General features: G+C 42.8%; 1 protein-coding gene and 1 non-coding gene across 2 annotated transcripts in view; one reads left to right on the top strand and one right to left on the bottom strand.

The window, feature by feature from the left end:
• TBPL2 (TATA-box binding protein like 2) overlaps nucleotides 1-15,950 on the bottom strand; it is a 41,135-nt gene extending 25,185 nt beyond the window's left edge. The window contains exons 1-4 of the mRNA XM_068992279.1: nucleotides 15,855-15,950; nucleotides 5,489-5,749; nucleotides 1,995-2,452; nucleotides 1,038-1,125 (exon numbers count right to left, since the gene is read on the bottom strand). Of these exons, the coding sequence (XP_068848380.1) occupies nucleotides 1,038-1,125; nucleotides 1,995-2,452; nucleotides 5,489-5,749; nucleotides 15,855-15,950 (903 nt within the window). The remainder of the gene's footprint in view (nucleotides 1-1,037; nucleotides 1,126-1,994; nucleotides 2,453-5,488; nucleotides 5,750-15,854) is intronic.
• On the top strand, nucleotides 3,756-3,837 carry TRNAS-GCU (transfer RNA serine (anticodon GCU)). Its single transcript has one exon. It is a non-coding gene; the product is annotated as a tRNA-Ser (tRNA).
• Nucleotides 15,951-20,515: the final 4,565 nt, after the last annotated feature.

Raw genomic sequence — 20,515 nt, 5'->3', positions numbered from 1 at the left:
GCCATTGCCTTCTCCAGCTGTCAAGTCTAAGTATGGACAAATCCTATGCATCAAATTGAGAGGAGAACTGAAGATGGCAGCTGAGGCTCAAGATGTTGATTGCTCAATTGTGTAGTCAATCATAGCTACATCCTTAAAAATTCTAGCCCATCACTGGGCTTCTGTCTTCATCATAGCTAGCAACACAAAAGATAAATAGGAAAGCTTTGTTTCACTAGGTAATATTCAGGTAATATTTAAATTCAGATGTCAATAGCACCACTACCACAACAGGAAATAAAGACTTTATCCATAAATAGTTGATGTTGGCAAGGTCCTCTGGGTTCTGACTAATATGATCTTTCTCATCTAACTCCTTAAATCCTCCACTACCCAAGACAGTGAACTTTTCCCCCGTAGGCACCAAGTCTTACTCATCTTTGTACTAAGTGATTTAACTAATCATTAATGTTGATTGAATTAATAAATCCTAGGTAAATAGACCACTGAAAATGGGATGCCTGGCCTTGGAAAGACACAAAAAAGAATAGATTTTATTAAACTTTGATTTTAATAGATAAGATAGAATTTAATAAAATAGATTTTATTAAAGCCGGAATCACACACTACAAATTTGCACTTTATACAATTGAGATTTCCCAGGTAAGAGAAACTATAAGTGAAAAAATACATGTGTCAGCTGAATGGGAAAACAATTAGAAAAAATTATTTCCATGAATATGATGACATTGTAAGAAAGTTAGCATTTTCATAGTCAGGCTGAAAATAGTCACACTGAAATGTTTTTCTGAATAACAAGGAAAAGATCTTAATGTTTAGAACTGCTTAATAAGTATTCAACACAGAAAATGAGATTATTTTTATAAGTTCAAAACAGAGAATGAGGCAATTAAACTTTCAAATTGCCAGAAGTCTTCCACCAAACATTTTTTCTTTTTAAAAAATATTAACAAAGGAATGATCAATATCATGATCCTATGAAGGAAAGAACATCTAAATAGAACCTAATTATTGAAAAAATTACTGAGAAATCTTACCTTTGGGTTATATTCTGCATTTTTTGCATGCAAAGCTATTTTCTTCAGATCCAATTTACAGGCCAAGTTTACAGTGGAAACTATGTTCCTAAAGAAATAAGTCAACCTAAGTTATACCAGATTTAAAAAGTAAAAAATAATTTTAAAATATTTACTTCATTTTATAGGTTTAGGTGACTTCCTAGGGGGAGAATTATTCTAAACGTGAAATATATAGTTACACAGTCCTTAGTATATTGTAAAACTCCTAAAGGACTAAAATAGCTTTTTCTAAAATTTTGTGACTGACTAAAATTAAGTTTTAGATCTTTTTCAAAATGCCTCAAAATAGAAAGCACAACATCAAATCAACTTGCAAATCAAATTCAGTTTTACATTTTTTTATCCTTTGTGTTATTCCAACTCCAACCACAATTTACAACAATAAAAGTGCTTTAGTGTAAACAATCGGAGAAGGCAATGGCAACCCACTCCAGCACTCTTGCCTGGAAAATCCCATGGATGGAGGAGCCTGGTGGGCTGTAGTCCATGGGGTCACAAGGAGCTGGACACAACTGAGTGGCTTCACTTACACCTTTCACTTTCATGCATTGGAGAAGGAAATGGCAACCCACTCCAATGTTCTTGCCTGGAGAATCCCAGGGACGGCGGAGCCTGGTGGGTTGCCATCTATGGGGTTGCACAGAGTCGGACACGACTGAAGTGACTTAGCAGTATCAGCGGTGTAAACAATATAATCCTTCAGGAATATGTAGACTAACCCTCAACTCCTGCTTAGGAGATCAAGAGTTGGTGCTTCATTTTTCAGGTAAATAGTCTAAAACCAAGTCCACTAAGAGCTGATAAAACAAACGATACTGAGATCTGAAATTCTCTTCCCTACACTATTATGATCCCAGTCAAGAATACAAAATCTATACTCCGAAGCATTACTCATTTAAAACAATAGCAACTTACTGTAGTTGAGGCACAATTCCAGAACATTCTGAAATAGGGGCCATTGGTGTCATAGGAGTTATGGACGCCAGAGGCAAGGAGTGTGGTTTCTCAGGAGAGGGCTGGGCTGAGTTACCATCAGCAGGGTGCCGATGTGAATGGGAACTTGACTCCCCGCTGCTGTTTAAGGCCAGGCCAGTGTCCAGTTGGCTGGGTAAGGGCAACGTAGTTTGCCGACTTTGAGTTTTACAGTTTTCTTCAATTTCGTGCTTGCTCCTAATGACAGTCTGGTCTTTATTTTCTTGGGAGAGCTCATCTGGTAAGAAGCTAAGATCCACAGCTGAGAAACTGCCAGATGTTTCTGTGACTTCTTCAAGCTGGGGATTAAATGCAGTCTCTGGATTTGATGAAGTAAGCATGTCCACATCATAAGGCACAGGTGGGCTCAGCAGGGGTGATCTGGATGGGGTAGGGGCATCCTAGGCCGTTCCCAAAACAGATAAAACACAACACACAGAACATCATGTCACACCCAAAGGATGCCACCTTGGCTGGCAGGCAGTGTGTTCAGGAGGAGGCCGTTCAGATAGCTTATATTCACACCCTGCTCGTTCCACAAAGTCTCCTTAAAGTTCTACTCTAGGGTTACAACACACTTGATGAAAACAGGAAAATACAGAAAAAGCAGGTTTCAAAAAACGTTTTTCTTTGGTTAGATTTGTAGTAAGTTGCTACTCTAAATCCACTTCTGTAATTCAGGTAAGTTGGCAATCAAACTCGAAATCTGTATTTTGAAAAGTACAGATTTTTCTGTACTCCCTAAGTTGATTATAAACTTTAGCTGACTTAGAAGTTTTTTTGAGTTTTAAAACCATATGTTAAAGAGAAGATCAGTAAGTGAAGGAAGCTGAGGATACAGCCTTGAGTGCTAATCAAGCCTCCACAAAGGACTCATCTTTATTCCTTCTAGTCAAAGGAGGGATAAGAAATCATTCCATTTATGTGCATAGGGGGAAAGTTATTGAAATTTAAATGGAAAGACTAGTTTAAATCAATGTATTGTATTTCCAGCCCAGGGACAGCTAATCAACTTCCATTATCATCAACCGAGGGAATGAGGTGTGCAACTGAGGGAAACAGCTAATATAAAACTCATGGCCTTTGTTATGGAAAAAAATTGTTGGTACATATTACCACCCATGTCACCCAAGTTGCACGCCTGGATTCTATATTTTGACCACTAGCTGGCAGGATAACCTCACCCATCAGTAGATCTTACTTCTAATAATTGAACAGTCACAAATGCCTTGTGCTGTGTCTTCTCCATGACTAAGTTATCTCAGCTAATATGTCTGGCTAAAAGTTTGTGCTCAGTCGTGTCCAACTCTTTGTAACCCTATGGACTGTAGCCCGCCAGGCTCTTCTGTCCATAGAATTTTCCAGGCAAGAGTACTGGAATGGGTTGCCATTTCCTACTCCAGAGGATCTTCCTGACCCGGAGATGGAACTCATATTCTTTACCACTGTGCCACATGGGAAGTATATATATATCTGTGTGTGCAATGTACTAAGTCACTTTAGTCGTGTCCGGCTCTGTGAGAATCACCAGACTCTCTGTCCATGGGATTCTCCAGGCAAGGATACTGGAGTGGATTGACATGCCCTCCTCCAGAGGATCTTCTCAATCCAGTGATGGAACCTGGGGCTCCTGCATTACAGTCAAATTCTTTACCATCTGAGCCACCAGGGAAGCCCATAACAAGTCTGGCTAGATCCTATTGGGACGAGGTGGCCGAGTGGTTAAGGCGATGGACTGCTAATCCATTGTGCTCTGCACACGTGGGTTCGAATCCCATCCTCGTCGGCCTGTGGCTTCTTTGGCCCACTTTGCATTTTATGGGGCTTCCCTGATAGCTCTGGAGAAGGAAGTGGCAACCCACTCCAGTATTCTTGCCTGGAGAATCCCATGGACGGAGGAGCTTGGTGGGCTACGGTCCACAGGTCGCCAAGACTCAGACACCACTGACCAACTTCACTTTCACTTTCTGATAGCTCAGTTGTAAAGAATCCTCCTGCAAAGCAGGAAACCCTGATTCAATTCCTGGGTGAAGATCCCCCGGAGAAGGGATAGGCTACCTACTCCAGTTTTCTTGGGCTTCTCTTGTGGCTCAGCTGGTAAAGAATCTGCCTGCAATGTGGGAGACCTGGGTTCGATCCCTGGGCTGGGAAGATCCTCTGGAGAAGGGGAAGGCTACCCACTCCAGTATCCTGGCCTAGAGGATTCCATAGACTGTATAGGCCATGGGGTCGCAAAGAGTCAGCAGGACTGAGCGACTTTCACTTTTACTCTTTCACTTTCAGATCCAATTGATGGTGCTGTTACCACAAGTCCAGCAGATGGCAGCGGTGACTAAATGTTAGACAAAAACACTTGGAAGAATGCAGTTATTCTCTTAAAATAAGATTTGACCTTATTTCATTTTGAATTATGTTATTAGCCCCTATCTCCCTCCACCCCCACTCCACAGGTGGGCCCTAGGGAGAGTGAGGTGGGTACAGCGGCCCAGATCCCTCTCCATTATTTCCGTGGCCTCTTCTGTTCTAGCTAGGAAAGATTCCATCAGCCAATTTACACTAAAGCACTAATGTCTGCAGCATCGGTGACTCCCCTCCTTTTTCCCATTACGGCATTTTAGCAGAAGGCAAAACTCCCACCCAAAGAACTGAACTTCAACAAGGAATTTGAGGCAATGGCAACAAGATATTAAAGAGGGATGTTTTATGTCAGTGGAACCCTGAAAGCCTCCTGTCTGAGTTCACTTATAGGAACACACCTTAGAGAACAAGCTTACAGAGTATTCCCTAAGTATACAGAGTATAGCCTTATACTTGAAGAAACTTTTTGCTAAACTGTCTTTACAGAGCCATTAACTCATCTTTCACGGAATCTTCCCAGCTTGGGCTCTCCTTTGCAATGTTAAATGCTGTGGGACTTCACAGTTTCTACTTCACTGCTAATCACTGGTCTATTTAAGCACCCCCCAACCACCACCACCCCCTCCGTTAAGTTGCTCTCTTGCTTTTTCACTTGTTTTTGGCTCCACCACATGTATGATCTTAATTTCCTTAGCAGTGATGGAAATCCAGGCCCCTAAAATGGAAACTCAGAGTCTTAACCACTGGACCAACAGGGAAGTCCCTTGTTTTTCTTTTTGGGGACTCTTTCCTCTGTTTTCTACAGTTCTTAGATTAAAAAGCAAAACCTTAAAACGTAAGAATCAACAAGCTGAAAGAAGCCTCAGGTGTCTCCAATTTGTATTCACACTGGACCAGCAACCTTTAGTAAGTTAATTCATCTTTAGAACCTTCTAGTTTTTCAACTGAAAGATGGAGATAATGAAGCCCAGCTCCTACGGTCGCTAGAAGTTTTACTAGAGATAAAATGAAGGCGGACTCCGGGGTGCGCTGGACGTGGGCCCTGACTCTGGGACAGTGGCGGCGGCTTCCAGGCTCACCTGGGCGGAGCACTGGTCCAAGTAGAGCTCCAGGTACGTCTCCTCCATGGGTGGAGGGCTCACTGTTGGGAGCTGAGAGGTTGGGAATGGGGGCAAGAGCCAGCGCGAATGGAGCTGCGGCTGAGTTGGCCAGGCGTGTGGGGCGCAGAAGCCATTTATTGGCTGCTGCTCGTGGAGAGGCGGGGCCTGGGCCAGGGCTGGGGGCAGCGGACCAAGGGCCAGGCAGGGGGCCTCGCCCGGTCCCCCCAGTCCCGCAGACGGCTGGAGGGAACAGATGATGAACCAGGGAGGGGGTTGCAGAACTCAGCACCCGGCCCATGAGTCCCTTACCTTGCTGGGGAAGGAGGGCTGGGGTAGGAAGACTGTTTTCGCCTGAGTGCCCACAGCTAAGAGGCAACGCGGCCTGCCAATCTGGAGAGTTCCTTCCACCTGCAAATGCTGCCTTTGCCTTTTGCAGGAGAAAAGGTCTCAGTGTTGTTCAGTCACTAAGTCATGTCCGACTCTTTGGGAGCCCATGGACTACAGCACGCCAGGCTTCTCTGTCCTTCACAATCTCCCAGAGTTTACTCAAACACATGTCCATTGAGTCGGTGATGCCATCCAACCATCTTATCCTCTGTCTCCCCCACTTTTTCTCCTACCCTCAATCTTTCCCAGCATCAGGGTCTTTTCCAATGAGTCAGTTCTTTGTATCAGGTGGCCAAAGTATTGGAGCTTCAGCATCAGTCTCTCCATGGAATATTCAGAGTTGATTTCCTTTAGGATTAACTGGTTTGATCTTCTCGCAGTCCAAGGGACTCTCAAAAAATCTCCTCCAGCACCACAATTCGAAAGCATCAATTCTTTGGCACTCAGCCTTCTTTATGGTCCAACTCTCACATCTGTACGTGACTACTGGAAAAACCATAGCTTTGACTATATGAACCTTTGTCAGCAAAGTGATGTCTCTGCTTTTTAACACACTGTCTAGGTTTGTCATAGCTTTTCTTCCAAGGAGCAAGAGTCTTTTAATTCATGGCTGCAGTCACCATCTGCAGTGATTTTTGGAGTTCATTGTTAGCATCATGAAATGCATTGGGCAGTGAGAAAAAATTTTTTTTAATAGAATTTTTTTTTCTTGAGTAAAGTGAGTGGAATTTTAGGCATTTTACCCAGTCAGGTGTTGGACTTTTATATTATAATCACTTCTCACTTTCAAATCCCAGCTGGCTTTTTTCCAATCTCAGAGAATTCAGTCTAAAGCCACGTATAAAAGAATGCGTTGCTGCACTTAGGGTTGTGCTGTGCTAAATCTCTGCAGTCGTGTCTGACTCTTTACAACCCCATGAACTGTAGCCCGTGAGGCTCCTCTGTCTATGGAATTCTCCAGGCAAGAATACTGGCATGGGTTGCCATTTCCTTCTCCAGGGTATCTTCCCCACCCAGGGATTGAACTCATGTCCCTTATACCTCCTGCATTAGCAGGCTGGTTCTTTACCATTAGTGCCACCTGGGAAGTCCACAGTTAGGGTTGATGCAGTTCAGGAAGGTAATGTAAAACCAAATAACCAGAAGATTTTCCTCTTTCTTGAAATTTAATTTTTGGTGCCTCAGCTTTCATAAGAACTTACATGTGCAGAATGGTTCTATAAATACAATTGATACTCTTAATATGAGATATTTCAAAATGGAGACATGCATGTCCCCATTCTAGCCTATGCTCTCTGAGAGGAGGATTGTTAATTACTCATCTTTGTGCCTTTGAAGCAAGCTCATAGATAATCAGTAAAATTTGATCAGTGAATGAAAATCTGTCCTCAGAATGGAGCATAGTAGAGACAGAGAACTCTAAGAATCAGGTCTAAAAATCACATACAATTTCTAATTGAAAATATAGGATATATTTTGACAAAGCAGGGATTTTATATAATAGTTATACTGATGCATTATTTAATGATTTGTATTTAATAAGATAACTCATCAAAAATGTTTAGCATAATACCTGTTTAGTAACTCAAATATTAGCTCTTAGTTTTGCTATTAGACAGATAAGGACGAAATTGTGTCCCACCCCTCCCCCCCAGTTTATATGCTAGAAACCTAATCTGGGTAACTTGTGTCCTTATAAGAAGAAAGAGACATCAGAGTGTGAGGACACAGTAGGAAGGTGGCCGTCTTCAAGCCAAGGAGAAGGGCCTCAGGAGAAACCAGACCTTCTGACTCATTGATCTTGGACTTTCAGCCTCCAGAACTGTAAAAAAATAAATTTTTGTTCTTTAAGCCATTCTGTCTGTGATATTTTGCTGTGACAGCCCTAGCAGGCTAAAATATATGCTTATAAAGTATCTCATCATATGTGGAATCCTGAGATGGTCCCCCAAATTATTCAAACAATAATCTAGGTGCTGCTGTAAAGGTATTTTGCAGGTTTAATTAAGGTCCCAAACCAGTTAACTTTAAGAAAGAGAGACACATTATCCTGAGTGAGCCTGACCTAATCAACTCATCAGGCGAGGCCTTACAAGGAACCGGGCCCTTTCTTGGGAGAAAGATTCAAAACTTGAGAAAGAATTGCCATGAGGGAGATTCTCCATTGCTGCTTTGGAGATGGATGGGGTCATGTTGCAGAGAGGATGGGTGACTTGGAGTAGCTGAGAGTGGCCCACACTTGACACCAGCAAAGAAATGGAGACCTCAGTCCTACAGCTGTAAGGATCTAAATTTGGCTGGCAACACAGAAAGGAGTCCCTGAAAGAAACTCAGCCTAGCCATGACCTTCATTTCAGTCACGTAAGCTCTGAGCAGAAAGTCCAGTCATGCTGTGCTCAGACTTCTGACCTGTACAACTGTGATCTTATAAAAAGGTATGGTTTTGAATCACCAAACTTGTGGTTTGTTATGCAGAAATAGAAAACACATACATCATAAGTTGTGAATAAGAAGTAGGGACACAGATTTGCAGTGATCTGATGGACAAATGATAAGTTGAATGAATAAAATGTTAATAATTCTGAGTTTGAAGTTATTTGCAAATAAAGAGTTTCAAAATAAAAGATGAATAACTGGTTTTGTAGATGTTTTCAGCTTTCGTAAGAGTTAATTTATTCAAAATCTTAAATTGTTTTATTTCTGAGAATCAAAGATTGGTATGGTTTTGTAAATAATAACTGATTGCTGGCATTTGTTCACCTCTTATGATGGGACAAGCTATATTCTAAGTATTTCCTATCTATAAACTCACTTAAACATCACAATAACTCGGTGAGGTAAAGTGAATGTGTTCGCTCAGTCATGTCAGACTCTGTGACTCCATGGACTGTAGCCCGACAGGCTCCTCTGTCCATGGAGTTCTCCAGGGAAGAATGCTGGAGTGGGTAGCCATTCCCTTCTCCAAGGGATCTTCCTGACCTAGGGAATGAACCCAGGTCTCCTGCATTGCAGGTGATTCTTTACCTAATACTCTTATCATTTTACAGTTGAGGACACTGAAGCACAGAGAGGTTAAGTAACTTGTCCCAGGTCACTCAGCTCCATTCAGAATTCTAACTCCAAAGCCACATGCTATGTATTGTTCCCCCATCAAAGTCTACAGATGTAGTCTACAAAGTCTACAGATCAAAGTCTACATTTCAGATTAGTAGTTTGCCTTCGTTTGCACTGTGCTTGTTAATCTGGTTTGATTCTGAAGATTTTTTTGTCTGTTTTATAGTTCAGAATTTGTAATACTTTTTACTTTGACAAAAAAATGGGGGGTACAAAAAACCCACTGTATCCAAGCATTTTAATTCATTATTTCATAATTTACTATTGTAAAGATGAAACGAGTTGAATGGGAGTATGTGTGAACTTTTACCAAGCACTTTGCATGAAATATTGTTTGTAATGTCTTTAAGAGAGTAATGCCAAACCTGAAACATTGTAAGTCAACTATACTTCGATAAAATATATATATTAAGAAAAAAAAAGGAGAGTAACATCAAGACTTAGATGGACCACGTTGATGATCATGAAGACTCTTTGAGAGGTCAACTCTTTTAACTCTTTAAGAGGTTGCTCCTCATCATAGAAAATATTAAAAAGAACCCACATCTCACATTAAATGTAATTTATATGAAACTATTTAATAGCTGAGTTGCTGTGATTAGTTGATATGTCACATTTTGTAAACATTTAATCTAATGTTTCAATTTTGAATTTAAAAGACGTTGGAGCCAATGGATTTTTCTCAGCTCTCAAACAATTTTATTGGCCCTTGAAAAGCTTGTAGGGCGTAGGTGCTGGGCCTTACCTGCTAAAAGGCAATCAGACTGCTTGCTGCAGAATGGAGATGGAATTTCACTGTTGATGAAACTTTAGGAAACACCGTTTCTAGGTGTTTCCTAGAGGGTGCTCTTTCCTCTCCAGAAAGGAACTCCTTGTTTGGGGAGCAAACAGCTTTTGGAGACAGAATGCAAAGGAGTCCTTGCACCCCTAGATGTTAAAATAAAAAGTGAATATTACTCTGTGCTCAGAAGACCAGAGGGTACTTCCCAAAATACTGATAACTAGAATTAGGGAATTCCCTGGCTATCCAGTGGTTAGGACTTCAAGCTTTCACTGCCAGCAGCAAGGGTGCAGGTTCAGTCCCTGTTCAGGGAACTAAGATCCTGCAAACTGCAGGGTATGGCCAAAAAAGAAGAATTAGGATTTGTCACCGTACCAATCAGTGCAAATGTATTTTTACATAATTATACAAGTGGATTCAACCTTTTTTAGTGGTGAAAGCAACTGTAAGTGCTTTAGAGTAATCTACATTCATACCACCTTGATAGGTGCATAAGTGAGGGGCAGTTTTGCTGCCTAGGAATAAGCTGAGAAACGAGAGTTTGCGAGGTCATTAGGTTTCTTGAGGCCATGTTAGGAGAGAACGTTCTTTAATCTGGTGCCAGTTTTGCTAGGTGTAGCCTTCTCTTTCTTTTGGGAGCCCTGGACATTCATTGTGATCAATCTCTGCATTGAACTATCAGTTCTCCTGACAGGGATTTTATACTCAAGAATAGGTAGGTGGATTTGAGCACTGCTTGAAGGTCTTGTGTAGATCAAAATTTGATGAATTCTCTTCCTTTCAGTAATTATTTGAAATGAAATAACTCATCCTTTCCCTTTTCAGTGGATTTGGAGCATAAGAGTCAGCATCTGGGAAAGAGCCTGGGTTAGGACTTAATCGAGGAGGCTCTGAAGCAAAGTCACAAATAACCTTCTTAGTAACCACAGCGTTGGCTCCCCGCTTTCAGTCCATGGCAAATTTTGCATGGTAACCGCTCCACAGTGCTTCCCTGATAATGCCAGTGCTTTCCTTCTCAGGTGACACTGTGCTCCGCATGAAAAGAAGACTTGTGTGTTTTAATTTTTGCAGAAAAATGGCTTAATTTCTTGTAAAATGAAAAAGTTAAAATTTCACAAGTTCTCTTCTCTATTTGATTCATCCTCATTAGGAGATCCAACCAGTCCATTCTGAAGGAGATCAACCCTGGAATTTCTTTGGAAGGAATGATGCTAAAGCTGAAGCTCCAGTACTTTGGCCACCTCATGCGAAGAGTTGACTCATTGGAAAAGCCTCTGATGCTGGGAGGGATTGGGGGCAGGAGGAGAAGGGGACGACCGAGGATGAGATGGTTGGATAGCATCACGGACTCAATGGATGTGAGTCTGAGTGAACTCCGGGAGATGGTGATGGACAGGGAGGCCTGGCGTGCTGCGATTCATGGGGTCGCAGACTCGGACACGACTAAGCGACTGAACTGAACTGAACTGATATGTACCATTAGAGAGTTTCTACGATAAAGAATACATTACTTTTAAGCCTGTAGATAGCAAGTGTTATGTATGAGCATAGTTTTGGCAGTTGTTACATGGAAACAGAACCGCATCAATCAGCACTGATTCTGGGCAGGATGGAGTTGCTTTATCATTTCCCGAACTGAATATATCCAGGGAAACCTCATCCCAGAAGTCTGCTCTACCTGCCCTACCGGGCACAGCAGATCAGGTTTTCCGGCATCTGCTTGGCAAAATATGTATAAGGGTTTCCGCTTCTGTCTTCTCTTTCACCTACGCTTTGTACACACCTTGCTAAAATATGAATCTTTGCACAAGCCTGTGCTTGCATATTGTATAATTAGAGGCAAGTTGGGAATGACTCTCCAACACTATCTTTCCTTCCTCCAGAATTAACATTTAAAATTTTAATTCTGATACGCATTCTTAGGAAACTTAAAACGTGTTTATATTTCTTATGCGAAATCAGGTAAACTTCTGAGACTGCAGCTGTTTACCCATCTGTGAAGGGTCTGCCTCAGTATTTCTAACCTGGGAAATGCAAGAAGATTGCTTTTGTTCTCTGCTTGGAAGAGAGGACTATGTGGATACATATTAGGAGGTGGTAGTGTTCGGTGGTTCAGAGTCTGAACTTGGCAGTTAGATCCAGTTGGAATCTTAGTTTCATCATGCACAAGGATTGTGGTTGCAGGTGTTATTTACTATCTATAAGCCTGAAGTTTCTCCCCTGTGAAATGGAGGTAATCACAGGTTTCTCTTAGATTTGTGGTGAGGATTACAAGCAATAATCAGTAGAACACAGTTCCTGGTGCTTACTAAGTCCCCAGTCAATGATGGTAGCGTTACCAGGAATATTATCTGCAGCCAAGTGGCAGTGACTGCCAGCCCTCACGTCTAATGGTGAACATCTTTTAGAAAACTTTAGAGTATTCTAAAACAAAATAAAAGGAACCATTTCTTTAGAGCCTTGACCCTTTAGAAATAGCCCGTGGGATCACAAGGGGGAGAGTATAGTGTGTAGAGAGAGCGAGCAGGGCAGTGAAGGTTTCCACATTCCTGAGAGGCCCTTGAGGGGAGCAGCCTTTGGGAGGTGAGTCAGCACACCTACCCAGTTCTGAAGAGGCTGCTTAGGACTACTGAGTCACTTTTCCCTTAAACCAGGAGCCAGCCTCTCCCCACCCCCTTTCTTCCCTTCTAGTTCAGAGTCACATCAATACTAAGAGGTACAATGAGAATGATAAAATATAATTACCATGATGACAAATCCACAGATGATGTTCTTTATGAAAATGGATTCTCCTTGGACATGCTGGCTCACTCAGAAGGGCCACTGAGTGACAGACCTCCCAGTTGTGCTTCTTGTAAGTCAAAGGGAGTAGCTGCTGGCAGAAAGGTCCTGGGAGGGGCCAAGAAGAGACTCCCCACCTTTGGGGAAGACTTGAGTGTTTACTCCTTGGAAGAAAAGCTATGATCAACCTAGATAGCATATTCAAAAGCAGAGACATTACTTTGCCGACTAAGGTCCGTCTAGTCAAGGCTATGATTTTTCCTGTGGTCATGTACGGTTGTGAGAGTTGGACTGTGAAGAAGGCTGAGCACCGAAGAATTGATGCTTTTGAACTGTGGTGTTGGAGAAGACTCTTGAGAGGCCCTTGGACTGCAAGGAGATCCAACCAGTCCATTCTGAAGGAGATCAACCCTGGGATTTCTTTGGAGGGAATGATGCTAAAGCTGAAGCTCCAGTACTTTGGCCACCTCATGCGAAGAGTTGACTCACTGGAAAAGACTCTGATGCTGGGAGGGATTGGGGGCAGGAGGAGAAGGGGACGACCGAGGATGAGATGGCTGGATGGCATCACTGACTCGATGGACATGAGTCTGAGTGAACTCTGGGAGTTGGTGATGGACAGGGAGGCCTGGCGTGCTGCAATTCATGGGGTCGCAAAGAGTCGGACACAACTGAGCGACTGAACTGAACTGAGCACTTCACTGCTGATGGGGGGCTGGATAGAGCACTCACCCCTTCATAACATTTCCAAATATGTCTCTGTGATGATTTTTTTATTTCAAGGCAACTTATCTGTCATTTTCCCCCAATATTCTTTACTCTGTGCAAGACACATCTTAGATGCCATGGAGAATACAGAGATGTCTGTCTTTAAGGAACTTTCAAAATTAGGGAAAATGACAAAATCCACCACAATAAAGATCATAATAATAATAACACTTACTGATATTTTACTGTTTCCAGGCTCTGCTTTAAGGCCCCTTCAGTGTCTTTTTATTTGGACTTCCCTAGTGGTCCAGTGGTTAAGACTCCATGCTTTCACTGCAAGGGGCATGGGTTCCATCCCTGGTGGGGAACTAAGATCCTGCATGCCATGTGACTAAAAAAAGTTTTGTTTTGTTTTAAATCAAAACAGTGCTATAAGAAAATGTAATTATCATCTCAATTTCAAAGATGAGGAAACTGAGGTCTGTGAAAGTAAGGGGCTTTCTTGGTGTCTAAGATGATAAAGAATCTGCCTGTAATGCAGGATACCTGGATTCGATCCATGAGTTGGGAACATCCCCTGGAGAAGAGAATGGCAACCTGCTACAGTATTCTTGGACTTCCCTGGTGGTTCAGACATAAAGAATCTGCCTGCAACTTAACTAAATCCTTCTTGGTGTTATTGCATGCGTGTATGCAGGACTCATCTTAGTGTGAGTTACTTGGAAGTTACTTTTTGTGAAATAACTCACACAAAAATGAATCCTGCATACAAGCATGCAATAACACCAAGGAGGATTTAGTTAAGTGTCCTGATAGTTTGTAACAGGGAAGGATTACTTCCTGTGTATTGCCATCAGGGCATTCTTCACAGCGGAAGCAGCGTTAAACCAAAGTATTGAAGAACATAGAGGGGTTGAATGGGCTTCCCAGGTGGCGCTAGTGGTAAAGAACCCACTGCTGGTTCAACCCCTCAGTCGGAAAGCTTCCCTGGAGGAGGGTTGGCAACCCACTCTATTACTTTTGCCTGGAAAATCCCCATGGACAGAGGACCTTGGTGGGCTGCAGTCCATAGGGTCATGGAGTCGGACACGACTGAAGCGACTTAGCCCACAGAGGGTTGAATTGTGACCCCCAAAAAGACACATCCTCTTCCAAACTGGGAATGTGACTATTTGGAAAAAGAGTTACTGTAGGTGTAATCCAGATAAGGAGCTTGAGATGAGATCATCCTGGATTTTGGGGGGGGCCCTAAATCCTGTGACAAGTGCCCTTTTAAGAGAAAGGCAGGAGGAGATTGGAGACATTGACACAGGGAGAAGGCCATGAGGTGATGAAGACAGAGATTGGCAGCCCTAATTCAGGGGTGCTGGCAAACACTAGGAGAGAGGATGAAACAGATTGTCCCTGAGAGAACCAGTCCTGCCAGCACCTTGATTTTGGACTCATGGCTTCCAGGATTGTGAGAGAGTACATTTCTCTTGTTTAAAGCCACCCAGTTTGTGATAATTTATTGTGGCAGCCCTGGGAAATGAATACAAAGGGTATGTGAGAATCACTGGGAAACAACAGCTCAAGCTAAGACACTAAAGTGGAAAAATACAGAGATGTGAGTGTGTGTCTCTTTCAGTTTGGTTGAAGCATAAAGGTCCTGAAAGGGAACAGGGTGTTGAAGATGGAGGTCATATCATATGATGGAGGGTGGTGAATTTCAGGTTAAGAAATCTAGATTTTATTTGCTGAGCAATGAGGAAAATTAATTAGAGAATTAAGGTATCCCTGAGCTGGCAAGAGGTGATGTGTGAGTGTGTACTCAGTCATGTCTGAGTCTTTGTGACCCACGCAGGGTAGCCCTCCAGGCTCCTCTGTCCATGGAATTTTCCAGGCAAGAATCCTGGAGTGGGTTGCCATTTCCTTTTCCAGGGGATCTTCCCAACTCAGGGATCGAACCCACATCTCTTTGCATCTTCTCATTGGTAGGCGATTTCTTTATCACTACCACCTAAAAGCAAGAGATAATACGTATGTATACAGTTACTTCAGTCATGTCCAGCTGTTTGCAACCCCATGGACTATAGCCCTCCAGGCTCCTCTGTCCATGGAAATTTCCAGGTAAGAATACTGGAGTGAATTGCCATAGCCTCCTGCAAGGGATATTCCTGACCCAGGGATCGAACCCACATATCTGCATTGGCAGGTAGATTCTTTACTGCTGAACCGCTAGGGAAGCGCAAGAGGTAATAGGGGCCTGAAACAAGGCAAAGGGATTGGAAGGAAGAAAAGGGACAGAGGAAGGTGTCTTGTGGGAATCCGAGAGACTTGGCAATGGGTAGATCTCAGCCTGACTTGCTAAGTAGCTTGATCCGTATTTTACCTGCTCTTGTTTATGCGCCTTTGTCTTCTGACCTGCATCACACTCACATGTTAAATGAGCTACCTCAAGTCTTTTGGGTGCCTGTCAAGTTGGATTATGAACTCGTTCTGGTCTTCTGGCAGTCAAGCTGCACTCTAGGTTGGGGACTTTTTCTGAATCTTGGGACTGCTTCTTTGACTAAGATCTACCCCTGCTCCTCCTACGTGAGCTGGACCTCTGAAAGCTTCGGAAGCTGTTTCAGCACCCTTGGTCACCTGGTCCTGGCTCCCATCCTGCCTGAACTGGGAGCAGGGCCTCATTCCTGCTATGCTGACCTTATTCCAGCATTCTATAATAGATCTGTCTTAATATTTGATGCAGTGTGTGATGGAGAGACGGCATGGATCAAGCCATGACATCTGGAATAGGTGCAAATCCCAGAGCCTTTTCAGAAGTTGGACGCTGGCCATGCCTCGGAGACCTTCAATGTGGTCTGAGTCTTCAAGCCTTATTAACATCATATTCCTTTGGTTAGTTTTCCCCAATCATGCTGACCCTCTTGATCTGGTTGTATAAATAGTGTGAGACCAATGGGAGAAAAAGAAAGGGAACCAGAGTTTACCCAGGGCTGACTCAATGCCAGTTATCTTGTAAGGTGCTTTGCATATGTTATCTCATTTCATCTTTGTGTCAGAAGTATGAGGCAGGTGCTATTATCATTTTACAGATGAGGAAATAGAAGCTCAAAGCACTTAGGTCATATGGTGAGTGGTGCTGCCAGGATTCAACTTTGGGACTTGCCCAGAGACCACACTGCCTCCTACATAAGAGATCATTTGTGGTCAATGTTACTAAAGTGGTAGAATTCAGTTTTGGGGATATGTGCAGGATTTGGCTGGTATGTGCTGGTTTGTTTAATTTTGTGCCATGATTTTGTAAGATCATTTCTCCCATGGTACCTCCTAGAGCCTAGGCACTGACCTAGCATTTCCTGGACAGCAGCTTCCAGAAGGTTTGAGGACTTTCTAGGCTGATAAATTTATGCTGTTTCACAAAAGAACAAAAGTGTTTCAGCATCGGGTTGCAGTTTTCAGTTTTCTGGTTGCATTGCTAGGTTTGGTTGTATTGATATCTTGGAAAGAGTGAATACAAAGTGTTCTTTTATGTAGCCTGTGTCTCTGCGTTGGTTTGGGGAAAGGAATGGTTTTGGTAGTGTCACAGCAGTACTGCTTGCAAAATGTGTGATGCTAGGGCCTCTGTTCATGGTTTCCAAACCCAAGCAAATATCCTCAAGTCCACTACACTAACAGCCTTTGTATAAGCTGTTTTGTCCCACCTTCCTCTTGCTCAGTCCCACAAAGTGCTTCTCCCTTCTTTCTGCAATTCCAATCCTACACTTTGCTCTTGGCTCAGTCCCAGCTCACTCCCTCCATTAAGCACTATCTGATCAGCTTTACCTTTCTGGATTCCTGAGGCCAGTTTGCTTCCATGGTGCTCCTCCCCAGCTCTGTTTCTAACTCTGGATCTGTGCATTATCTCTTTAATGGATTGTAGCCTCTGAGAGTGAGTGTGGTTAGTCTTTCTTATGGCACCATGGTGCCTGGAAGAATGAGGGGCATACAACCAGGGCATTCATTATTGATTGAGTCCATAAGTTGCACATACATTTCTAGAACATAGACTACCTTGCACAATCTGCATTGCTTTCTCCACCATGTAGAGAATACAGTGCAAATTCCTGAGCATGGAATTTTTGTTTTAGGGAAAAGCAAAACACTATACTTCTAGCCTCTAAAAATGCATTATCACCGCTCCTATGATTCTCTCAGCCAAGAATACCATTTCTGGATTGTGTGTCCCTGGAAATTTTTCCTAGACTTCAGCTGTCACCTTCTGTGTGGAGCTCTTCTTGATCTCCCGGGACACAGCTAAGACAGTTTTTCTTCAGAGCATCTGTACCATATCACTTTAGCTCCACCTGGCCTGTATTTCATTTGACCCTGTCCTCTATTTCATTGTTTACACTGACTCTGGATTGCACACTGCTTAAGGAGCAGAAGGGTGTGGATTCACTTCTACACCCAGTTAATGCCTCATGTAGGATAAGCAGCCTTTCACTAAGCCTGCCTCTGGTTGGCGTAGCCCCTACTTAGTAGGAAACAGCAGTAGCTCTGACGGCTTGCTTGTAGAGGAGCTGAAAGGGGAGGGCTAGGAGGAAATGTACCTGACCTTTCCTTCTTTCCACTGTCTTCCCTGGTGGCAGAGACAGGGTTCTTGGGTCTCGTTTCTGGATGCATAACTGGCTGTCCTTAGCAACCTCTGTTTCCTGGAGAGGAAATAGAAATCAGTGCGGATTCAGGTACACACTTTGCATCAGAGGCAGGCCAGGGCCTCTGTGTCTTATGAGTCAGCAGGCATTAGACCAAGCTCATCTCTTCCCTTACCTCTAAAAGCCACAAAGCAGCAAACTCATTAGCTCTGCACAGGGAATCAGGAGCATTAGGCCAAGGTCAGAGCAACCTGGATTGTTGCAAGGATTGCTTTTTTTTCAGGGTTGGCGCGGTGAGCCGGTTTCCTTCAATTGCTCACTGCCAGTGAACCAGAGATTTCCTCTTGACATCATTAGTTGGGTGAGCCAGATGTCAGCCACTAGCTGTTTCTAACTTCCCCAGCTTGCTGAGCTCATTTGGTCTTTTATGATTTAGTAAAAAATGTCTCAAATCTTCATCCGTGTGCAGTAAGTAGCTCAGATACTTTCCCAGTAGCTCTGAAAATTCTTTCCGGCAGCACAAACAGAAGAAGCCTGTGTTCCCTCTGCCCCTTCTCTCTGTTTCCTCTGCTTTCTTGGTCTCCACTCTACTTTCTGCCTTCTGTATGCCCTGTTCCTTTTGCATATACTGCCTACTTACTGGACTCCTTACAAACCCTCAGCGCCCAGAGTGCCATTGTTCCTGGCTGTGAGTGCTGCAGAGTTTACCAACGATTTGGGCAACGGAGTGCATGCCTGTGTATGCATGTGTGTGTTTCCTAGGGCTGTTATTACAAAGTAATATAAACTGAGTGGCTTAAACAACAAGAATTTATTGTCCCACGGTTCTAAAAGCTAAAACTCTGAAATCCAAATGGCAGTGGGACTATGTGTCGGCTCAGAAGATACTAGGGAAGGATAACTGCAGGCCTCTCTCCCAGTTTCCGACGCTTCTTTAGGTTGTTGTGTGGTGTTTTCCCTGTATCTGGATTTTCTCTTTCTATAAAGACACCCACTGGATCAGGGGCCCACCCTTCTCCAATATGACCTCATCTTAATTACATCTGCAAGTCCTGTTCCCAAAGTCACATTCTGAGGTACAGGGTGTGGGGGTGTTAGGACTCCAACATTTACATTTTGGGAGGATATAATTCAACCCATAACAGAGAGGAGTGTGTGTGTGTGTCTACGTGCATATTATGTATATTAGGGTTAGGAGTATTACCTTACAGAACATAAGGGCAAAACACTTGCAAATGAATACTTACCCTTCTTAGTTTTTTAAAGTCCCTAAGCCATTGTGTACTTTGGGGAAATTCCTGTGGTCCTCTCTTTCCCTTGGCCTCCTGCCATGTTGCTGGACCCCATCTTACCCTCTTCTTGGACTTCTCTTTGCTTCAACAACAACTCCAAAAATGTGTGTTTCTGATGTAAAACAGTTAAACTATTTTCCTCTCTCTACAAACCATATAGATGTGATCAAGAGGGCCATCCTAGTAACCAAAAAATCCATTTTAAGATGTTTTTTTAACAAAGATAGTTCTCTGCTGAAGGAGAAATTCTGTAATCAACTCTGACAGAAACCTTTTTTCCCCTTCCGTCAGTACATAAAATAAAATTATTTGTTGTTCTAAGTATTTTAGCAGATTAGCCTTTTAAAATTTATTTTATTTCTGGGTGCATTGAAAAAATGATGCCTCTTGCACAAAAAGAGAAGGAAACAAACAAACAAACAAACAAACCCAGAAATGATAGAGAGAATAGGTTGTGTATCTTAGGCCGGGGAGGGCAGCTCATTTCCCTTCTACTGAAGGACATACTGATAAGCATGGCATTCTTTTCTGCTGAGCAAGGACATGGCTTCGGAGTCCTCTACAAAGCTGACTCAGGCTGCCATTATTAAGTCCATTAGAGAAGCTGGGGGTGAGGAAACCAGTTTGCCACCACTGGGAGGCAATATGAAGGGAGTTGTATTTTCTGGTGATTACTTCTATTTCTGTTCACTAACAGTTGCTGGTTTGGGGAAATGAGTAGAGTGTGGAGAATGTGATTTCTGTAAGAGTCAGTATAAACTGCGATAATAAACAACCCCCCAAACTTGGTATTTCTTGCTCATGTGACTCATTTTTTCAGAATTAGTTAAGGATCTGCTCTGTGTTACCTTTATCTAGGAAGTCAGGCTGACAGAACAGCCTCTATCTGGAACATTGCTAGTCTTGTGGCAGTAGAAAACAGACCATGGTGAGTCATTCACTGACTCTTAAAATTTCTGCTTATAAGTTACTCATGTCACTTCTGTTCACATTTCATTGGCTAAGCCTAATGTCAGTGAAGTGGGCAAGTGTACCCTCCCTTAGGGCTGGGCAGCAAACACATTAATTCAGCTTACATCATATATTTACATTTTATTGTTCTTAAATAAAGGGAGTGAAAGAAAGGAGACTTTTCTCTTTATCAGTTTCAATGGCTGTTCCTTATTTTTCTTACTGTATATAGTAGAAATCTTATTTTGAGGTTTAAAGACTGGAAATACACATTTGATGTGATTAACCTCAGGACTTTTATTATTCAGTGTCTTTTCTTCAGCTGGGATATAATTAGTTTTAACAGAAGGCTGTTTAATGGTCAAAATGAGGT

This window comes from Capricornis sumatraensis, chromosome 2 (assembly GCF_032405125.1).
Source record: "Capricornis sumatraensis isolate serow.1 chromosome 2, serow.2, whole genome shotgun sequence".
Classification (NCBI taxonomy): Eukaryota; Metazoa; Chordata; class Mammalia; order Artiodactyla; family Bovidae; genus Capricornis; species Capricornis sumatraensis.
Note: the sequence above shows the minus strand (reverse complement) of the source record. Positions and strands in the feature narration are given on the sequence as shown.